The 18,162-nt window shown below is 46.5% G+C and overlaps 1 protein-coding gene across 2 annotated transcripts in view; it reads right to left on the reverse strand.

The window, feature by feature from the left end:
• Positions 1 to 2,075: 2,075 nt before the first annotated feature.
• Jcad (junctional cadherin 5 associated) overlaps positions 2,076 to 18,162 on the reverse strand; it is an 85,023-nt gene continuing 68,936 nt past the window's right edge. For both annotated transcript variants that reach the window (XM_063253767.1, XM_003468716.5), the window contains exons 3-4: positions 13,715 to 17,478; positions 2,076 to 5,303 (exon numbers count right to left, since the gene is read on the reverse strand). In XM_063253767.1, coding sequence (XP_063109837.1) covers positions 5,269 to 5,303; positions 13,715 to 17,478 — 3,799 coding nt within the window. In that variant the 3' untranslated portion in view covers positions 2,076 to 5,268. The remainder of the gene's footprint in view (positions 5,304 to 13,714; positions 17,479 to 18,162) is intronic.

Consider the following 18,162-nt stretch of genomic DNA (forward strand, 5'->3'; position numbering starts at 1 on the left):
CCTACAGCCAAGAGAGAGGACAGTCTGGCTACCACTCCAGTCAATAGTGGACCTTGGCAGCATCCACATGGTGCTGGTTTTAGGTGCATATAGAACGAAGTTAAATCAGCTTCCACCCTGATTTCAGAGGGCATGGGAGGCCAAGCAGTATGCCTAAGAGGACAATATGTAAAGCTGTAAGTATGAAGCCAAAGGTACAGTGGAGAATCCAGAAGTTTAGAAAAGCCAGGAACATGGATTGCCTAAGAAAACCTGCAAGTAGAAAACAAGGCCAGCCCAAGAGAGATGTGAGAGCTAAAACCACTGGGAGTGCCATAGGGATGGAGTCACCCAAGCTCTTTGGAGCTCACAATCTGATTGCTTCAGATGCTAGATATGGAACTCCAAGACTTAATGCTTGCCATGCTGGATTTTGGGCTTCCTTTGGTCCTATTCCTCTGTATAACTCTGTTCATATCCTTTAAAATGGTAATGTTTATCTTATGCCGTTTCATGTTGGGGATGCTTAAATTTGTTTTCATTGGTACAGGGGCTTATAGCTAAGAGTTTGCCTTACATCTAGAAGACTTGGGGCTTGAACTTTTCAGCAATGCTGAAACTGTTAGGGCTTTGACAACTCTTAGAGATGGGCTAAATGTCTTTTGCATAAAGGATGTACATGAGTCTTCAGGGGACCAAGGATGAAAAGTTATGGTTTGTGTCTGGGTGACCTCCCCACTCTCATGCAGTCATGGAAGTGGCTAAATCTAGCATTTGTGACTGATTCATTTTCTGGTGCTGGGACTGACCACATAAATGGGCGAAGAGCCAACTATGATGTAAGGGAGACAGGGAGGCATGCTTTCCCTTTTGCCCTTTTACTCTTTGCACTTGTGGCTGCCATGAACAGCTGCCCCTCAGCCACACAGCCCTGCCTTGGAGCCAAGTATGGACTGAAACCTCCAAAACTATGAGATAAATAAACCTTCCCTTGCTTCACTTTGGGCATCAAGTATTTTGTCTCAACAATGAGAAAAGTACCAAGACAGCTTGGCAGGCCTTGTGCCTGCTCCTGTACTCACCAACTCTCACCACTATCTCTTCTTGTCCCCAGGGCTCCTGTTCACCTAAAGGTGACCACTGCAGCTGGCACTGGCTCTCCAAGGACCCTTCCCACTGCCCTGGGTAGCACCCAAAGAAAGGGCAAGTAGATGCAAAGTTTCATGGGACCTTGTCTTCATCAAATTTTATTTTATTTTTGAGTCACTCTCTTGACTTATGGGACCTGAGGATGAGGGCTTGGGTATCAGCTGGCCCAGGTAGAGAGGACACTTCTGCTTTTCTCTGGGCTCTGACAGGGTTTTTATTTCTAATTTCTGCTTCTCAACTTGAACGTCTCTGCCTCCCTCTTACTCCAGGCCAGTGAGTGCTGGGGTACAGGGAGGAACAAGTGCAGCTTGTCCCACCAAGGCAAAGGCTGAGTCATCCCCCCAAGAGGCACTAAAGAGGTGACTGGCCAACCTTGGCTTCCATGGGGTCAGATTCAGTCAGACTCTATTGGCCTCTGCTGTGTCAATAAACTGAGTTGTAATAGGGGGCTCACAAAAGTCAAAGGAGCTTTGGAACTCCCCACACAGCAGACAGACCCAAGGGAGGTCCCAGGCCAGGTGCTAGACCACTCAGCCTCAGTGAGAGGCCTCCACCTGGACTCACACTAGGAACCCTCTTCTTTTTCTTTTTGACAAAACATGCAGCTGACCATTCTTCTGCTAACATTATTTGATCATCTGCCCCTTCTTGGCTTGGTGGGTCCCCATGTGGACCAACTCACACTCCTGGGGAAAGACCTCCCACCACGTACTCTTTAAAGGTCATTTGGCAGTCTCTGAGCCTGCGTCCTGAAGAGCAGCTCTCCTCCCACAAACTGACATACAGAATATGCAGCAAAAACAAAACAGAGAAAAAACGCGAACTCCCCCACGCCTGCAGCAGCTTCAGTGCAGGTCTGCAGCTGCCTCTCCCTGAACAGCTGGATGTCGCAGAACAATGCCCCCAACACACCCGCCATTGTTTAGAGGAACACAGGAAGTCGGAAGTGTTTTTGCAGGTTCAAATATTTATAGAATTTTGCTGCACTGGTCACTTTGCAAGAGATGTTAACCCGACGCTTCATGGCACATTATTTAATCATTTGAAACAAACAAAACACAACAAAAAGCAACAACAATCTTTGAAGTGCCACAGATGAGATGGCAGGCTGGTGTTACCATCCATTAGTCCCTCTGAGCTTGGAAATCACTGTCAACAGCAGACAATCTTCCTCAAAAGTCCCTGCGGGGGGGGGGGGGGGACACGGGACTGTCATGCTGGAACTGTGACACTGCTGTCAGAGAGCGGCCAGGGGCTGGTTCCGAGCTGTGAGCGGCCGCACACATGGACCTCCCACTAGAAGTCAGTGGAACAGAAAAAGTTCTATTGAGAATTTCCCTGTGGACCAAACCTTGACCCATGATTCTTATAAGGAAATCAAGATATTGGTGAGTTTATCCATATGTTAGGGTCTTCTGAAAAAGAAATGCAAGTAATTAGAAACAACTGGGAAATAATTCTAACACACCATTTGGGCAAGCTGCATCTTTAGTGGGGAGTTGTCTGGGGTTTGCACAAACAAGAGGCTGAAAAGTGGCAACACAAATATTTCATTTCCAACTACTCCGAAGTTTCCTTCAAGGGTCACCAGCGCCAAAATACTATCATCCTCTCTGTTTGCAAATCTAGGTACATGTTTCATTTGTCGTTCCTTAGACAATTTTTAGTTTAAATAGTCAAAATTAGAACCTTAATTTTACAAATTATTGAACACCAACAGGAAATCATGTGTACGGGAAAAACAATAGATGGATGTGAAGACTGTTTCCAGCCACAGCTTATGAGAAACAGAAATAATGAAAAAAGTATTAAATTCAAAGCCTATGGGAAATCTATTTCTTATTAAAGGCTCTTATTTACCTCAGAATAGTAAAGTTCATAGGAGAGATTTTGAAGTTACTAACTCTTTAAGTCACCTTTTTTCCCTAAAAATTGACTGGCTTGAACCCAGGAAAAATTCAGAATGAATTCAGAAAGATATGCTATGGTAATTTAGAGAAAAACAAAATGGAAGAGCATTGTATTTTGGGCTATGAGATACGGTAGGGTAAAATTCTTCTGTTTTGTTTTGCTTTTTCAGGGTCCTCTTCTTCCTTCTGAGGACTAGGGTAAAATTTAGGATTTTGGCTTAAAAGAGGTCTTTGGATGATATCAATAAAATTTAGGAGGAAGCCGGAACAGTACATATATGCACAGACATTCTTTCATTTGCTCCTAAAGCAGGAAGTACACGCCCACAGAGAGCTGTGGGAGCTGGGCCCTCCCTCCCTTCCTTCCTTCCTTCCTTCCTTCCTTCCTTCCTTCCTTTCTTCCTTCCTTCCTTCCGTCAAGATACACGGAGCAATTCCCAACCACAAGACAGTGAGCCACCTCTCCCCATCAGATTCCTCCTGAGAAGAGGCTCAGCCTGTCTCTGCTGCTCCTCTGACAACTAAGGCCCATTCTGATTTTGCTGGGCTCTCAAAAGAGACCCCTGTGCAGAGCAAGGAGGGACACAGACTGCAGGTGATCTGTCCACGTTACCTTGATTCTGTTCTGTGTGCCACAGTCCAAATACTCAAGGTCCTTAGGAAATAAAATCATTCAATATAGCTAAGAATGGGCCGTGAAAACCCAGCAGGTCAGTCCAGAGCCAGCTGGCAGTGGCCAACAGTTCACATTTTAGGAATTTGAAATGTCCAGAAATGAAGTGATATCTCAAAAAAAAAAAAAAAAAAAAAAAAAACAAAAATTAAAAGGAGAGGGGGAAAGGAAAGCAAGGATGGAAGAAAGGAAAGGAGACGTGTGTGCTAACAAGAATATCTCACTTAGAAAGGAGAGACAAATGCACACAAATGCACGAACTGCAGGTTAATTTGGTATTAAACACAGCAGGGCACCTGGGCCTCACAATGCTTCTGTGACGACATAGGCCTACACATACATGCATGAGGCTAATTCAGGATCATTCCAGAGTAAAAATACAAAATACGGGTTCCTTTAAAGGGCCAGGGCCAGAGCGGGGCCCATGGGGGAAAGGCTCGTCACAGAGAGACCCTGCTGACAGGACGCACAGAGACGTAACCAAATGTGGTCTTTTTGGTAATTCTAGTTGGCATGGCAGCAAAATGTCAAAGATGTGGACTGGTGTCCAAGAGGATTATTCTCAAATATGACCTTACAACTACATTTGTTTAAAAAACATCTTTGCAGAAAGTTTCTTAACCTTGCAGTACGTCTATGCTGATGGTTCCTAAAATGAAGTACGGCCAGGGTCAGGGATTGGGGCTTCTAAGGGAGAGCGAGCCCTCTCTGAGTCCTGTCACACAGAAGGGGTACTCTTAAATAAAATAGCACTTCCTTAAAAATCTGCCCCTAACAACTGTTCACATCATAGAAAAATAGCAATTTTATAAAAAGAAATATAGTCACTTTGTTAAAATGGTTTCTTTTAAACCAGCAATTATTTTTATATAAAGTATTTCTAAACATCCATACAGAAAATAAAAATAGATAATACTGAGTGCAAAGCAGACAATGGCATATTTGCAAATGATCAAAGCATTTCATTGCCAGATAAATATTACTCTTTAGTATATTACAGTACGAGTGTCATCTTTTAGGAATTAAAAGATATTGCTTTTACTCTCTGATGGTAAGTTACTTATAAGTCAAGTCACTCCCAGCAGAAGGCCAAATTGATTAGAAGTGGGTCACACATTCATTCACATCTTCCCTCAGCTCAAAGTGCCGACAGACAAGGCAAAGGTCCTGCCCAGACCTGGGCAAGAGCAGTCACACCCAGGAACCGAGGGTGTTTGTGGTCCTTTCTGGCTCATCCACAACATCTTCCACATTTCCATTCCACACAAACACAGACGGATGCCTAACTCTTTACCAGCGTGGCCAAATCCATCAGGAAGCAGGGTTCTCTAAGGATAAGCACTAGGTCTTCATGCTATAGAAACAGACGGTGTCAGCGGACGGGTGCTGCATCTCCAGGAGTCGACATGGAGGATGAGAGTCCACTGATGCTGGTGGAGGGTGAACTGGGACTCTGAGCCCAGCAGTTCCCACCTTCTGCTGGGCCAGACGGGAGGACGGACTGAACCACAAAATACTCAGCGCACCAAGCTGGCCCTGAGCCTCACTGGAATGTCATCACACCCTCTCCACTCTGCTGGGGTCATACGAATCTGTGACAAGGGAAAGTAAGTGAATAAAATCAGTGATACATTTGACTGCTATGTTTTCAGTTTGATTCTCAGACCTTAAATAAATTCGTTAAAAAAGCAAATTTTCTAAGTTTATAAAATTCATTTTTAGACATTTCAACAATTTTTTAAACTAAAAAGTACAAAGCTATTGGTAAGAGGTTATTTTCAGGGAACATGTATGGATATTACTCAAACACAGATGGAAAAATCGAAGTTGCTTAGTACTGTCATGGCCTCTGGCTGTTATTCAATTAACTATAAATATAGTGCTTCTTAACCAGCGGTTATGCCCCTGGCTGATGCTTGGCCATTTTCTTGGCTTTTATAAACCACAGCTCCAGTGAAAACTTCCTTTACAGTGCCTATCTCTGTGCCCAACAGCTATCGCTTCGAGGACTGGGGATCCCGACACCCTAACTGTATGACCAGCAATGTCTCCACATGCCACTAACCTGGGACTAGATGCGCACCTGTTAGCACGTGTTCAGAATTCAGACATAGGCTGCGTCAGACTGTGCCACCAAGTCAGTCCCTTCTAGAGCCTGTCCTGGACAACTCCAAACTGAGCAAGATGACCTGGATTTCCAAATGGACCCATGCAGAAGTGTGAAAGCAATAACCACGAGCTGCAAAGAGTACTGGGAAATCAGAGGTCTTTTGAGGGCTTTGGAATCCAGCAGACCTCAGCCTTAGACACATGCCTCCTTTGGGTACAATTTCCTGTCACACTGGCTCAAAGGTTTCCTAACTTTTGAAGAGAACACGTTTAAGAAATCTGGAAGGGATATAGCCATTTTAAAAAAACATTGTGGAGAGTTCTAAAAACAATTCAAAGTAGAGCTAGCATATGCTGCAGCAATCCCACTGCAGGGAAGGCATTAGAAGGAAAGGAAGTCAGCACAGCACAGAGCCACCACCTTCCACATTCACGGCAGCAGTGCTCAAAATGGCCAGGACAGGGAAAGGCCTAAGTGTCCAGCGCACAGACTCAAACAAACCAACCAACAAACAAAACCAGTGTGTTTACGCATGTTCAACGGAGTATTACAGTCTTAAAAAAACAAGGGAATCGTGTCATGGTACAGTAACAGGGATGAACTTTAAGGACGTTATGGTAAGGGAAGTAAGCCTAACAAAGAAAGGCAAAAGCTGCATGATCTCATTCATATGTGGAATTTTTAAAAGGTTAAATTCTGAGGAACAGAATGAAATGGTGGTCAACAGGAGCTGGGGGTGGAAAGGAGAAAATACTGATTAAAGAGTATAAATCTTGAGCCGGGCGTGGTGGCTCACACCTGTAATCCCAGTGCTCGGGACGCTGAGGCAGGAGGATCATTGCGAGTTTGAGACTAGCCTGGGCTACGAAACAAGCTCAAGGCCAGCCTGAACTGCGTAGTGAGACCCTGTCTCAAAAAGACAAAAAAACCAGTGTAACTCTTAGGCTGTAGAGTGAGTAAATGCTGGAGACTACAGTGCAGCCCGGCTATAATCAACAATAATCAACGTTGCACATGTGAAACTTTCTAGGAGCACTGATCTCAAGCACCTTCCCCACGCACCAAAAACGCTGTGTGGGGTGATGAGTATGTTAACTAGCTTGGCTTTGACCTTCATTTCACAAAGTGTAATAAAGCTGCACACCTTGAATACGTAATTTTTATTTTTCAATCATATCCTAATAAAGCCAAAAGGACAAAGACAAAAAAGGAAAAAGAGAACAAAGCGAGGCTCAGAACAATGAAAAAGGTGATTCATTAAAAGAAATCTGGAAGGACAGTACAGTTGACCGAAAGAATTCCAAAACAGTCCTTTCTAAAGTCTGTCTGGAAAACTGCATTACGAGGGCCACAGAATCCCCAACTGCTCTGGAACGTTTTGTGTTGTCCTTCTCGCAGCTTTTGAATGTGGCTGCCGCCTATTTGTGATAGGCTAAGTACTCTGCTGTGACAACCAAGCCCGTAGCTGAGCACTGTGAGCTGGCAACAGACAGGGTGGGCTGGGAAGGCGGCTGCTCTTGCTCCAGGGCCGCCCAGATAACAGGCGGTGCAGCCACGAGGAGGTCCGTGCCTCCTGCCGCTCGGCCTCAGCCACAGTGAGCGGTCAGGAAGTCGCGTCCCAGAGCTGAGCTGCTGTGCACTGAGCCTGACGGTGCCGTGATGCTGAGAAGGGCCTTCTGTGAGCAAAGATGGCTTTTTCTTCACTGGGAATGTGGCAAGTAGCCTTTGTAGACGAGATGTGGAGAAGACATGCTTCAGCCACATGGCAACCCTAGAGAGGCAGGCTCCCCCAGCCCCCAGAAACCTCAAAGCAAATAAAGTACCCATGCTGTGGATCCTCACCCTCTAGTACCCGGACCCCAGCGACACCTCCACAAGATGGACCTGTGCTCACAGCCTAAATCATAAACTAACGGCTCAGCCATCTGGAGCCAGGGAAAGAGTCCGCAGGAAAATAGCTCTGCTCCACCTCATGGATGGTCTGGGTCCAGCAGAATCACAACATGAGCTCTGTGATTTTTAAAAAATTTTCTAGTAGCTACATTAAAACAAATAAGAGGAAACAGGTGAAATTAATAATATATTTTATTTCACCAAATATATCCCAAATAGCATTTCAACATGTAAGAAGTGAATATAAAAGTATTAGGGTTTTTAATTTTTTTCTTTTCTATACTAAGCTTTTGGAATTTGGTATTGACAAGCACAACCCAATCTGGGTGAGTTATATTCCACACGGTCAGAAGTCTCACAGGACAAAGGGCCACCACCACACAGGACAGCACAGGTCTCAAGGGCAGAGTGGTGACTCAGTTTGGATAAGGCTCCCCCAAAGGCTCATATATCAAGGGTTCAGCTGCCAGCCTGGGACACTACTAGGTGGCGATGGGCCCTTTTAGGGGCGGGGCCTACAAGGACATCAGGTCCTCGGGCTGCCCGTGAGTGGGACACTGTGACCCAGCCCTTCTGTTCCCTGTCTTTTCTTGCCATCCAGCAGCCATGAGGAGAGCAGCTCTCCGACATCACACTGTCCCTCACCCTAGTCCCCAAAATAACGGATCCAACAGAGATGGACTAAAATCCCTGAATTGTGAGCAAAAGTCAGTCTTTTTTTGTTAGTTAATGATTTCAGGTATTTTGCCACAGTGACAGAAAGCTAACACACTTGGAACATTGAGAATCTGGTTTGCAATGGGCTCTACTATAGCTGAAGACAACTCGTGGTGACGTGTCCACCCCTTGAATGCTACTGTGCTTCAGGGACGTGCTGATGTCCAGCCTCTTACTGGTGTGTCTGGCTTCCTGAAAACTTTCCTGACTCCCCCACTTCTAGCCTGAAGCAGAAAGTCTCCCCTATCTTCCTCTTCTACTTATGTTAACAGAGGATGACATGAAGGCAGAGGGAACGAGTAGGCTCTCCGGACTCTGTGCCCGAGATCACACTTCAGAGTTAGAATAAGTCACCCAGCAGAGATGGAAATCTGTGACCTCAATTAGTTTTGAGCTGCTGACTTTTCAGACAGAGCCAAAAAGCTCTAGTTGGAATAATCACTCTTAATTTGAGATAATTTAATGATAGAACAGGTACCGCACCAAGATAAGGTTCTAAAGAGCTGTGTGTGTGTGTGTGTGTGTGTGTGTGTGTGTGTGTGTGTGTATGTGTGTGTGGTGAGTGGCTATTGAGGTTCACTACATGACTTTGTTTTATGGTTCTAGAACAGAATCTGAATGGACATGGACTGTGAATCTGAGCCAACTCTGAGCCACGGGAAGCAGGCCTAGTGCACTGGGTGAAGGGAGCAGGACTGGGTGGGACAGAGGAGGCTGAAGTTAAAATGCACCAAGGAACCAAGAGAGCGCGGGCCAAGGGCTGCCACAGAGATCACAGCAGTGCTGAGTGCGAAGGTGAGGGGGCCTGTACGATTCTCAGAAAGGCAGATGCTGAATGCCAAAGCCTGGTGATCATCACGGAAAGGCCATGGAGGCTACTGAGCAATGCATGCGTGGCCACCCTGTGCACTCTGCCTTCAGGGATGAAACGCTCCCTGCCTGCAGAGTTTCTGGTGTCCCAGGGAGAGGAGTGAAAGACGGCTACAGTTGGACTTATTAGACACTGATGTTTTCGAAAACATTAGACAGAGCTCATGCCTAGCACACACAAGGCCCTAGGTATGCTCCTGGGCACTCCAAAAACATTTTACAAGAATAAAAATAAAAATAAAAGGTCAGGAGAGATATTCTTAGCAGATTCTTACTCTGGGTGCCTTCAGACACCTGCGAGACCCCACTCACATGCTGAAGGCCACGAGAAACTTTGAGGGTGAGCAGATCTAGTGAGCCTGAATTCGTATGTTGTAAATCACTCCTTATAATATGTGCCCATAAGCAGAGACACAAAAACATTCCCAAACTGATGCTTTATTTTTATTTACTCATTTATTTATTTTTAACAGCAGGATTTGTCTGACTTTAAAATCCTAAAGACTTTTTTCAGGATGAAGGACTGATACATATGGAAACTCACTCTGGAAGCCTATGCCAAGCTTTGACCAGCACTTAAAAAAATCAAGTGGAGATACTTTTTTAGGGGAAAAGGGTTCTGGAAAAGAAACTCCCAAAACATAAATAAACTCCAGAAGCCTGATCTATAAGACAAAGGGTTGTTTTTGAAATTATCTTCTCAAAACCTACAATCTTCAGCTAAACTAAGAAAAAATACAGAAAATGAAATAAAAATGAGATGAAAAGTGAGACATTACAACTACAAGGGTCCTAAAGACTACTGCAAACACTTCCATACCACAAACTGACCTGGAGGAAACAAAATTCCTGGACCCACATCATCTACCAGGGTTGGAGAATGAGGAAATAGAAACTGTGACCAGACCAATAATGAGGAAGCTGAGCCAGTCACGGAAAGTTCCCATCAAAGAAAATCCCACTCCTGAGTCTTACAAACATATGGACATGTACAAATAGAAAAAATAGAAAGAGCTTATAAATAAATTTACAGTCAACCGGTATTTTAGTAAAGATACCAAAAACACAGAAAAAAAAAAAAGTCTCTTCAATAAAAAATATTAGGAAAACCAGATATTCATAAGAAAAATGAATTTAGATCATTCTTTCTCACTATATACAAAACACAGTTCAAAACTGATTAAAGACTTAATCTTATGACCAAAACTATGGAGTTATCTGAAGAAGATATAGGGAAAGTGAGACTGGTTTGAGTAATGTGAATTCTTGGCTATGACCTCAAAACCAACAAAAGCAAAAATGAAACAGATGAGATTCTATAAAACTGAAAAGCTTTTACACAGTAAGCAAAACAAAACAAAATGAAGAAACCAAAGGAGTAAAGAGAAAATGTGCAGAATAGGAGGAAATATTTGCAAGTTATATGATAAGGGATTACTACCCTAAAATACACGAGGAACAATTCAACAGCAAGAAAACAAGCAATCTCATTAAAAATGGGGCAAAGGATCCGAATAGGTATTTCTCAAAAGAAGACATCCACACGCCTTACAAGTATTTTTGTATCACTAATCATCAAGGAAATACAAATCAAAATCACATCATCATTCCACTGCTGTCAGCAAAAAGACAAAAGATACCACATGCTGGTGGAGATAGGAAGAGCCATTATGGAAAGGTAGGAAAGTTGCTTAAAATACGAGTGTAGAACTATCACACAGTCCAGCAGCCCTCTGTGGGCCCGTATCTAAAGGAGATGAATTCAGTGTATTAGAGACACTGCTATGCCCAGGTGCATCACAGCACTAGCCAAACAGTAATGATAGGGAACAAACAACTCTTATCAACAGCCCAGTGAGTGATAAGATGCAGTGCATAAACACAAGAAAACACTATTCAGCCATAAACAAATCCCTTGTAGAGCATGGATGAAAGAAGAGGACATTATGTTAAGTGAAATAAACCAGGCACACAGTGTACTGAATCATTTCACCTACAGGTGCAATAAAAAATGTTAATCTCATTTGTGAAAGATTTGGGGACCAAGAGAACTCGAGGAGGAGGAGGAAAAGAAGGGGAGGGGATGCAGTCAGAAGTAAGATGAGGGATGTACACTGACAGCTCCCCACAGCGACCTGAATCATCATGGCCTGAAAACAGGCACTACTAAAAAGAATAATTTAGTAGAACAATGTCGATTCCACAGAAGTAAAGAGAAGACTGGTTACAGAGGCAGAGGTGTCTGGACAGGTACGGGCCATGTTGCTTAAAGGACACAAAATTATAGTTAAGGAGGAGGAGTAACCACCGGATCTGTCTGCCACACAGCACGCTCACTATGGTCAATGATCTCTTCCTGAGAAATGCGAAAAAGGGTATGCTAAGTGTTCTCATCACAAAAACGGTTGCCACGTGAGGCTGTACTTTTGTGGTTAGGCAGATTTAACAATTCTACTATATATCAAAACATCATACTGTGTGAGTACAATTATGTCAATTTAAAATCAGTCTAAACAACTTAAGAAATACCTTTTCCACCAAAATAGCAAAGACTCCACATCCCTAACATTGTCCCATCATCAAAAACCCAACTGTCAAGCCTGAGGATCCAACTGGACCGTGACACATGGCTCATTTTACTAATGGCTTTTGCTCAAGGACCAGAACAACACTGGTTGAACACCCTTACAAACTACATTGCATTCGTGGGAAAATCCAAGTTTCCTGAGTATGGCTATTTTTGCTTAATAAAAATGTCAAGCTTCTTCCAGATGAAACAACTGCTCCTTCCACCTACCTCTAAATTCCCAGATTTCCAATCAGAAGCCAGAAGCAGGGCTACAGGGGAGTGGAACCAGCTGGTGGGGCGGCTCAGGGACGCAGAGCCGCCTTCGCTCTTCTTTACTCCACTAGGGCCCTGGCTGCAGGGTGTAAAGTCACTTCCGCTATGCAGTTTCTATCTGCAGACCTTTAGATACGTCTCTCAACTCCTAGTCATTTCTAAGATGTGTAATCCATTCCCAGTCTCTAAAAATCATACTCGGACACTGCAACAATTCTTGGTTCTGTTTCTGTCAGAATCAAACAGGTGGAACTGAGTTTAGGGAAAGTCACTCTGTCACTGGGAACCTGCCTTGTGGTTTCATGATTTAGAGAAGGCTCCAGAAACAAGTTATGGTAAGAGAATAAAGAGCCCAGAGACCTACAAGAGCCTCCTCTGAGGTTTAGCAATCACAATTAACACACCAGGTGTGGTAGCAGACATCTGCAATCTCAGCTCTCAGGTGGCTAAGGCAGGAGGATCACCAGGAGTTCAAGACCAGCAAAGTGAGGTAAAGGTCAGCCTGGACTACAGAGCAAGACCCAGTCTCAAAAACACAAAAAACAAAAACAACAAAAACCTTAGGGGACATGAGACAGAGTTGGAGGGCACCATCACCTGACTATGGTTTCTCATCACCAAAACTCATCAGGGTGAGGTCTCCAGGAGAAAGTGTGGAAGGTGGCAAGGCCTTGACGAGGTGACGCCCTCTTGAGCAGGGACTATGTGGCTCGGAGAGTGGGCCTCTCGGAGCAGGGAGCAGCCCAGCACCTCCCTCTGTCTCCACATCCACACTTCTCTTCACATCTCTGCTTGACCTGCATTTCTACCAGCTTATGAAGCAGCACAAAGTCCTCACTAGATGCAGCTGGCCAACTGTGAATCTCTCAGCCCTCAGAACTGGAAGCCAAAAGAAATCTCCTTTCTCTAACAATCACCCAGTCTCATCAGGTATTTTGTTACAGCAACAGAAATGGGCTGATCAGTGGGTGAGTTTTGGGGTGAGGTGCTGAGAAAGGGCGGAGTGTTACTTCAGCTTTCTAAATATTTTAAAGTTTCATAAGTGGTATGACAGTAAAAGCAGAAAAAACAAGTAAGGCAAAGAAGAATCTCAGAAAGTGCAAACGTAAGACAGCATAATAGGTCATGGTACACCTTTTCTTAATTCAATCAACCTGGAATACTTTTTCTTAATAGACTAATAGTTATGAAGTTATTTGAGTGAGTGCCTAAAACCTGAGGAGGAGAAAACAACTGTAAATGCTATGGTCTCCAGCAAGATTTATCAAAGCACCAGCAGCAAAGCCAGAAGACTGTTTCACCTATATTACTGCTTTAGATAATTTTTTATAGTTGTTTACGTAAGTGTCTACAAAGATGCAATCATTTAAAATATGTGACAAGATCTTAATTTTTAAGGAAAGCTTCTGGGTAATTCTTTAAAAATGAAAAATCTTTTGATGAAACAATTAGCAAAGTTAACTTCCTCTTTTGCAAAAATGCAGATGGACATGAGCCTCCTGCCCTCAGCGGGGTTAGAGCTGAGCATTCCACATAAGTGCCCGACACCTGCCCTCCACCTGTCTCCTCACCTGGACACCAGAAGTCTTGGCTCGTGCTCTTCTCCTTCTGGGATGCCACATGCCCATTTTCTTCCCAAGTGACGATGCCCTTGGGGATGGAGGGTGGATGCCCCACTCTCCATGCCCGGTCTCCCCTACTCAGGGCCATGGGGCCCCCGGGCTGCCAGGCCTGGCCCCTCTCGGCCTTCAGTTCCTCGGCCTCCTCTGAGGACTCTGTGCTCCTGCAGCTCAGGCTCCTCATCCTCGATACGGAGCTCACCTCCTTCATTCTCATCAGGCGATCAGGGTCCGCCCTCCTTGGCGGGGATGCCAGTTTCTCTTGCAAACTTTCGATCACTTTAGAAGGGCTTCTCAGCCTCTTTTCCAAGCCAGACACACTTGGGGTTCTTTCTATAACATGGAACAATGTGGACTTGAAGGGTGGCTTTGGCTCTACCAGATTTTGCTCCAAAGGCTTGGACTCCAGGGGGCCAAGTTGAGGCTCAGGGCTGGTGTCTTGGCTGGTCGGGACCCTGTCCACAGCTGAATGTTCGGAAGCCTGGGGAGCCCTTTCTCCCACGAAGAGGGGGCTATGTGTCCAGCCACATCTCCTCCGGCCATAGAAGGCATCTGTGGTTGCTGTGGGGCCGAAAGACATTGCTGAGCTGGGGGAGGACTCTTCTCTGAGTGGCTCCAGGCTGCAGGTACTTGCATCAGGCTCAGGTGACTGGCTCAGACCTGCTGTCCTCGTGCCCGGAAGCAGGGACTCCATGGCCACCTCGATGCCAAGGATTCTTGCTGCCCTTGCCTGCAGCGATTCACTTGGGGGGATTTCTGCCGCAGTGCTTTCACCCAATGGCCTGTCTAGCTCACTGGTGCTTGGCTCCGGTCTCATTATGAGCCCAACAGACCGCAAGTCTGGTGCAGAGAGGCCTCGGCTTTTGTTGGTAAGGGTCAGAGGGACCCCTGTGCCCCTCTCCTCGGCAAGGCCAACCTCCAGAGGAGCTTCTTCCCTCAGCTGCACAGAAGTGAAAGCATCGGTCAATTTCTCCCTTTGTGCTGGCTCCTTTGGTTCAGCCAGCCAGGATGGGGACACTGGCTTTGTGTCACTCTGTCTAAAAGATACCACTCTTTTCACAGGACCTGGCCTAGCTATGAGCTCATCTAATCCATTTACAATCTCCTGCTTTCGATTCTCTGTCACCAAACTTCCATCGGCTGACCCAAAAGGGTCACTTCTGCTGTCTTTCACCTTCGAGAAGTCAGGGGACTGAGGACAGGTAGACAGGTGGCCAGCCTTCAGCTCCTCGCTCCAGCTCTCAGACTTACTCTTCACTCTTCCTGACCAACGTTCTGGGTGCTCCAGCACCAACTCCCTCGGCGGCGGCTTGACTGACTTCTCACTGTCTTCATAGAAGCCCCAATTCCTTGGCCTAGAATCAACATAGTCTTCCTGCCTTTCTATCTCATTTTCCTCACCGCTGCTGCCGCTGCTACCATCAGGGCTGTCTTCCCCTTCTTGAAGCTCCTTGTTAAAACTTTCCAGCTGACTGATCAGATCCCAGGGGCGCCGGCTAACTGGTTTCAGAAGAAACTGACCAAACAGCTGCTTACTATTGCAAGGGCCTGCTGTGGGCTCTCCCTTTACCACCTCGGGTTTGGGGACAGGGCTGGCTCCCTGCCCACGGACATCTAGGCAGGGGTGAGGCTGGCCTGCTTTTAGTACCGGTGCCTGACTGGTGGTTGGGGACGTCCTTGAAAAAGCACTGTTGCTGGACGGGTTGAGGGATGTCTGGCCCTTTAAGTTAGGAGCGTATGCCTTCTGCTTTTGGTCACTGGACCCAAACGGCACATGCCTGTGACTGCCAGTGGCCTCTAAACGTTCTGGCATTGGGGCTGTGTCACTCAACTCACCCAGCATGGAAGCAGGGAGGAGCTGTGAGCTTTTGGACTCCTCAGGGAAGCTGGTTTGTGTTTGCTGGTCCCGGTACTGGTTCCCTGGCCAGGAGCCAGAGTACTTGAGCGCTCTGTGTTTTGCAAGGTGGATGAATCTGAAGTCATCTGTTTGTTTGTCTCCTTCTGGTTCCTCCTGATCTTGCTTTGGGAACTCTGTTTTCCCAGCCATGCTTCCTGTGAGTGCTTGCAGCTCCAGGTCGGTGGAAGACATGCTCAGCAGACTTTGTTCTTGCAAGGCTAGGCTCTTATCAATCCCAGGCTTTTTATCAGCACTCTGTTTTAAGTCATTGTTGTTCGTATCTATCTCTGGCAGATGGGATTCTGATTTAACTGGGATAGAAACCAAACAAAATATCGTCTCATTCGTTTTCTTCTTTGAACTTTTCTTGGTCTGCATCCCAGTTTCAAACATTCTGAGCTTGGTGTGGGTTTCACAGGTCCTCTCACTGCCTTGTGGGTCTGGGGAGGAAACGTAGCCCCCTGCATGGCCATGTTGGCCACCTTCCCCTGGAGCCTGCTGTCCTCTTACAATGCAATGCTCTCTTTGGTCAGGGACACCTGCATTTTTTCCATCCCCCAGGAGCTGGTCCCAGAGCCACTGTGGGCCGGGGTCAACCAAGGTCGGTCTCCTCTCAGTCCCCAGTGGGGGTGTCAGGCTCTGTACATTCAGAATGGCACTGTCATGGTGCCTTCTCTCCTGAGCTGGTTCTGGGGCAGGAACTGGACGAGCGTCATAGTTTCTGTCACCAGGCTTCACTTCTTCACAAAAACCCAGAGGCTGAGCTAGTTTGATATGGCGGATCCGTGGATCATCAAATGGAATGTACTGAACAGAGCCTTCATGGGTGGTGACAGAACGAGGGTGAGGAGGGAGACTTTGGGGAGAGGCTGGGCCTGCATCACATTCATTCCTGGTTCTGAGGAGGCCAGGAGGAAGCGGGCCCCTGGCCCCAGGCTTTTCAGTGGGCTGGTGCTGTGAGCCATGCTCACCACTCACATAGCTGGGGACCGAATCTTCCAGGTAGGGGTTAGGGATGTGCTGAGGAGGCGACCTGTATGAAGGCGGAGGCACATAAACTGGGGGCTCCAAGCCACAGTCGGGCACACTGGGCTCATGAGTGGGGCCACTGGTTCTGTTCAAGCAGGAACTGTGCAGGTCTACCTGCTGGCTGTCCTGAAGGCTGCTCCGCTCCCCGCCCCTGGGTTGTGGGTGTGAACCATACAGAGGCCTGATGGGTCTCCCAAACTTGGGCCGGGGGAAGGGGGCTGAGGAGCCAGCCTTCTCAGGGTTTCTGACCAATTCTGAGTGGGGTGCACAATTGGGAGCATATGGGGGCACTTTGGGAATGCCTGGTAAATGTCCATCATCTAGCGGAATGGGAATTTCCTTGTAACTCAGGCTCTCAGGGGAAAGAACTCGAGGTAAGGACTGGGATTTCTTTTTGTTCTGAGAAGTCAGCGCATGCTCTCCTTGAGTGAATGGGTACAGATCTTGAAACAGTTTCTCCCTATCACCATCAGACATCTGCCTCCCCAACTTCCTTGGCTGGTTCCAGCTTTCCAGGCTTACATTCTGCCACTTGTCAGGACCCGACATCCTCGGCTCTTCTTCCCAAACTGCTTTCTTCATCACGTACTCTGTCCTTACTCCGACATCCCATGGACCCTCCCTCATGTGTGCAGGCAGACCGCAGGCTTGGGCCACTCCTCTGACCTCCAGGTCATCCGGATCCTGTGGGCCCAGCAAGCTGGTGGCCTTCTGACCTCTTCTCCAACAGGCCTGGTCGGTACCGATCTGGGACTGAGAGGACCGTACTGAGGCAGCTTGATTGTAAAACCTACAAAACACAAAGACATGGATGTGATTCATGGAAGAAATGTGCCTTTCTTGCTGCTGTGACTGGTTTTTTAGGTCACACTTAGGTCAGCACCTTTGAAAAACTGGTTCCCACACTATTTGCCAACTTTAAAAAAAATAAGTCCTACTCTTTATGGCTGGCAAACAGCCACACTTTGCCATCATCCAGGGCTTGGGAATGGCAGCACCAGGCACCTGCAGGATCACCAGAGATGCTGGGTTAAAACACCCAAGGGTCTAAAGGGATTCAGAGTGGTCCTGGACCACCTGCAGTACAGGCCAGGCTCAGTCTGACCTACTGGGAGTCACTTTTAACAGCAGTGATCCCTAAATGTCTGTGAGTGTCAGCATCACAGAAAGGTTCCTACGAGGAAGGCTGCCAAGTGCTCCACGGAGTCTCTGATACGCTGTGACTGGAGGTGGCTCCACACTTCACATCTCTGATGGGTTTTCGGCGGGGGATGCCACTGGCCTGGGACTTTACTCTAACGGTTACCAACACATCCAAATCTGCAGTGCCTTAAAACACCCCAGTGGTCCAGGCTGTAGCAGGGTGTCATCCTTAGAATCTTGGACATGAAAATCCTTCTGGGTTCCCCCAGGGGTTCCCAGTGTGCAGCCAGCACATCCTACAGGACTATACTTCAGCTAGCAGCAGGCTACG

The sequence above is a fragment of the Cavia porcellus genome, unplaced genomic scaffold, assembly GCF_034190915.1.
Source record: "Cavia porcellus strain 051 isolate PalLab524CR breed Dunkin Hartley unplaced genomic scaffold, mCavPor4.1 scaffold_7, whole genome shotgun sequence".
Classification (NCBI taxonomy): Eukaryota; Metazoa; Chordata; class Mammalia; order Rodentia; family Caviidae; genus Cavia; species Cavia porcellus.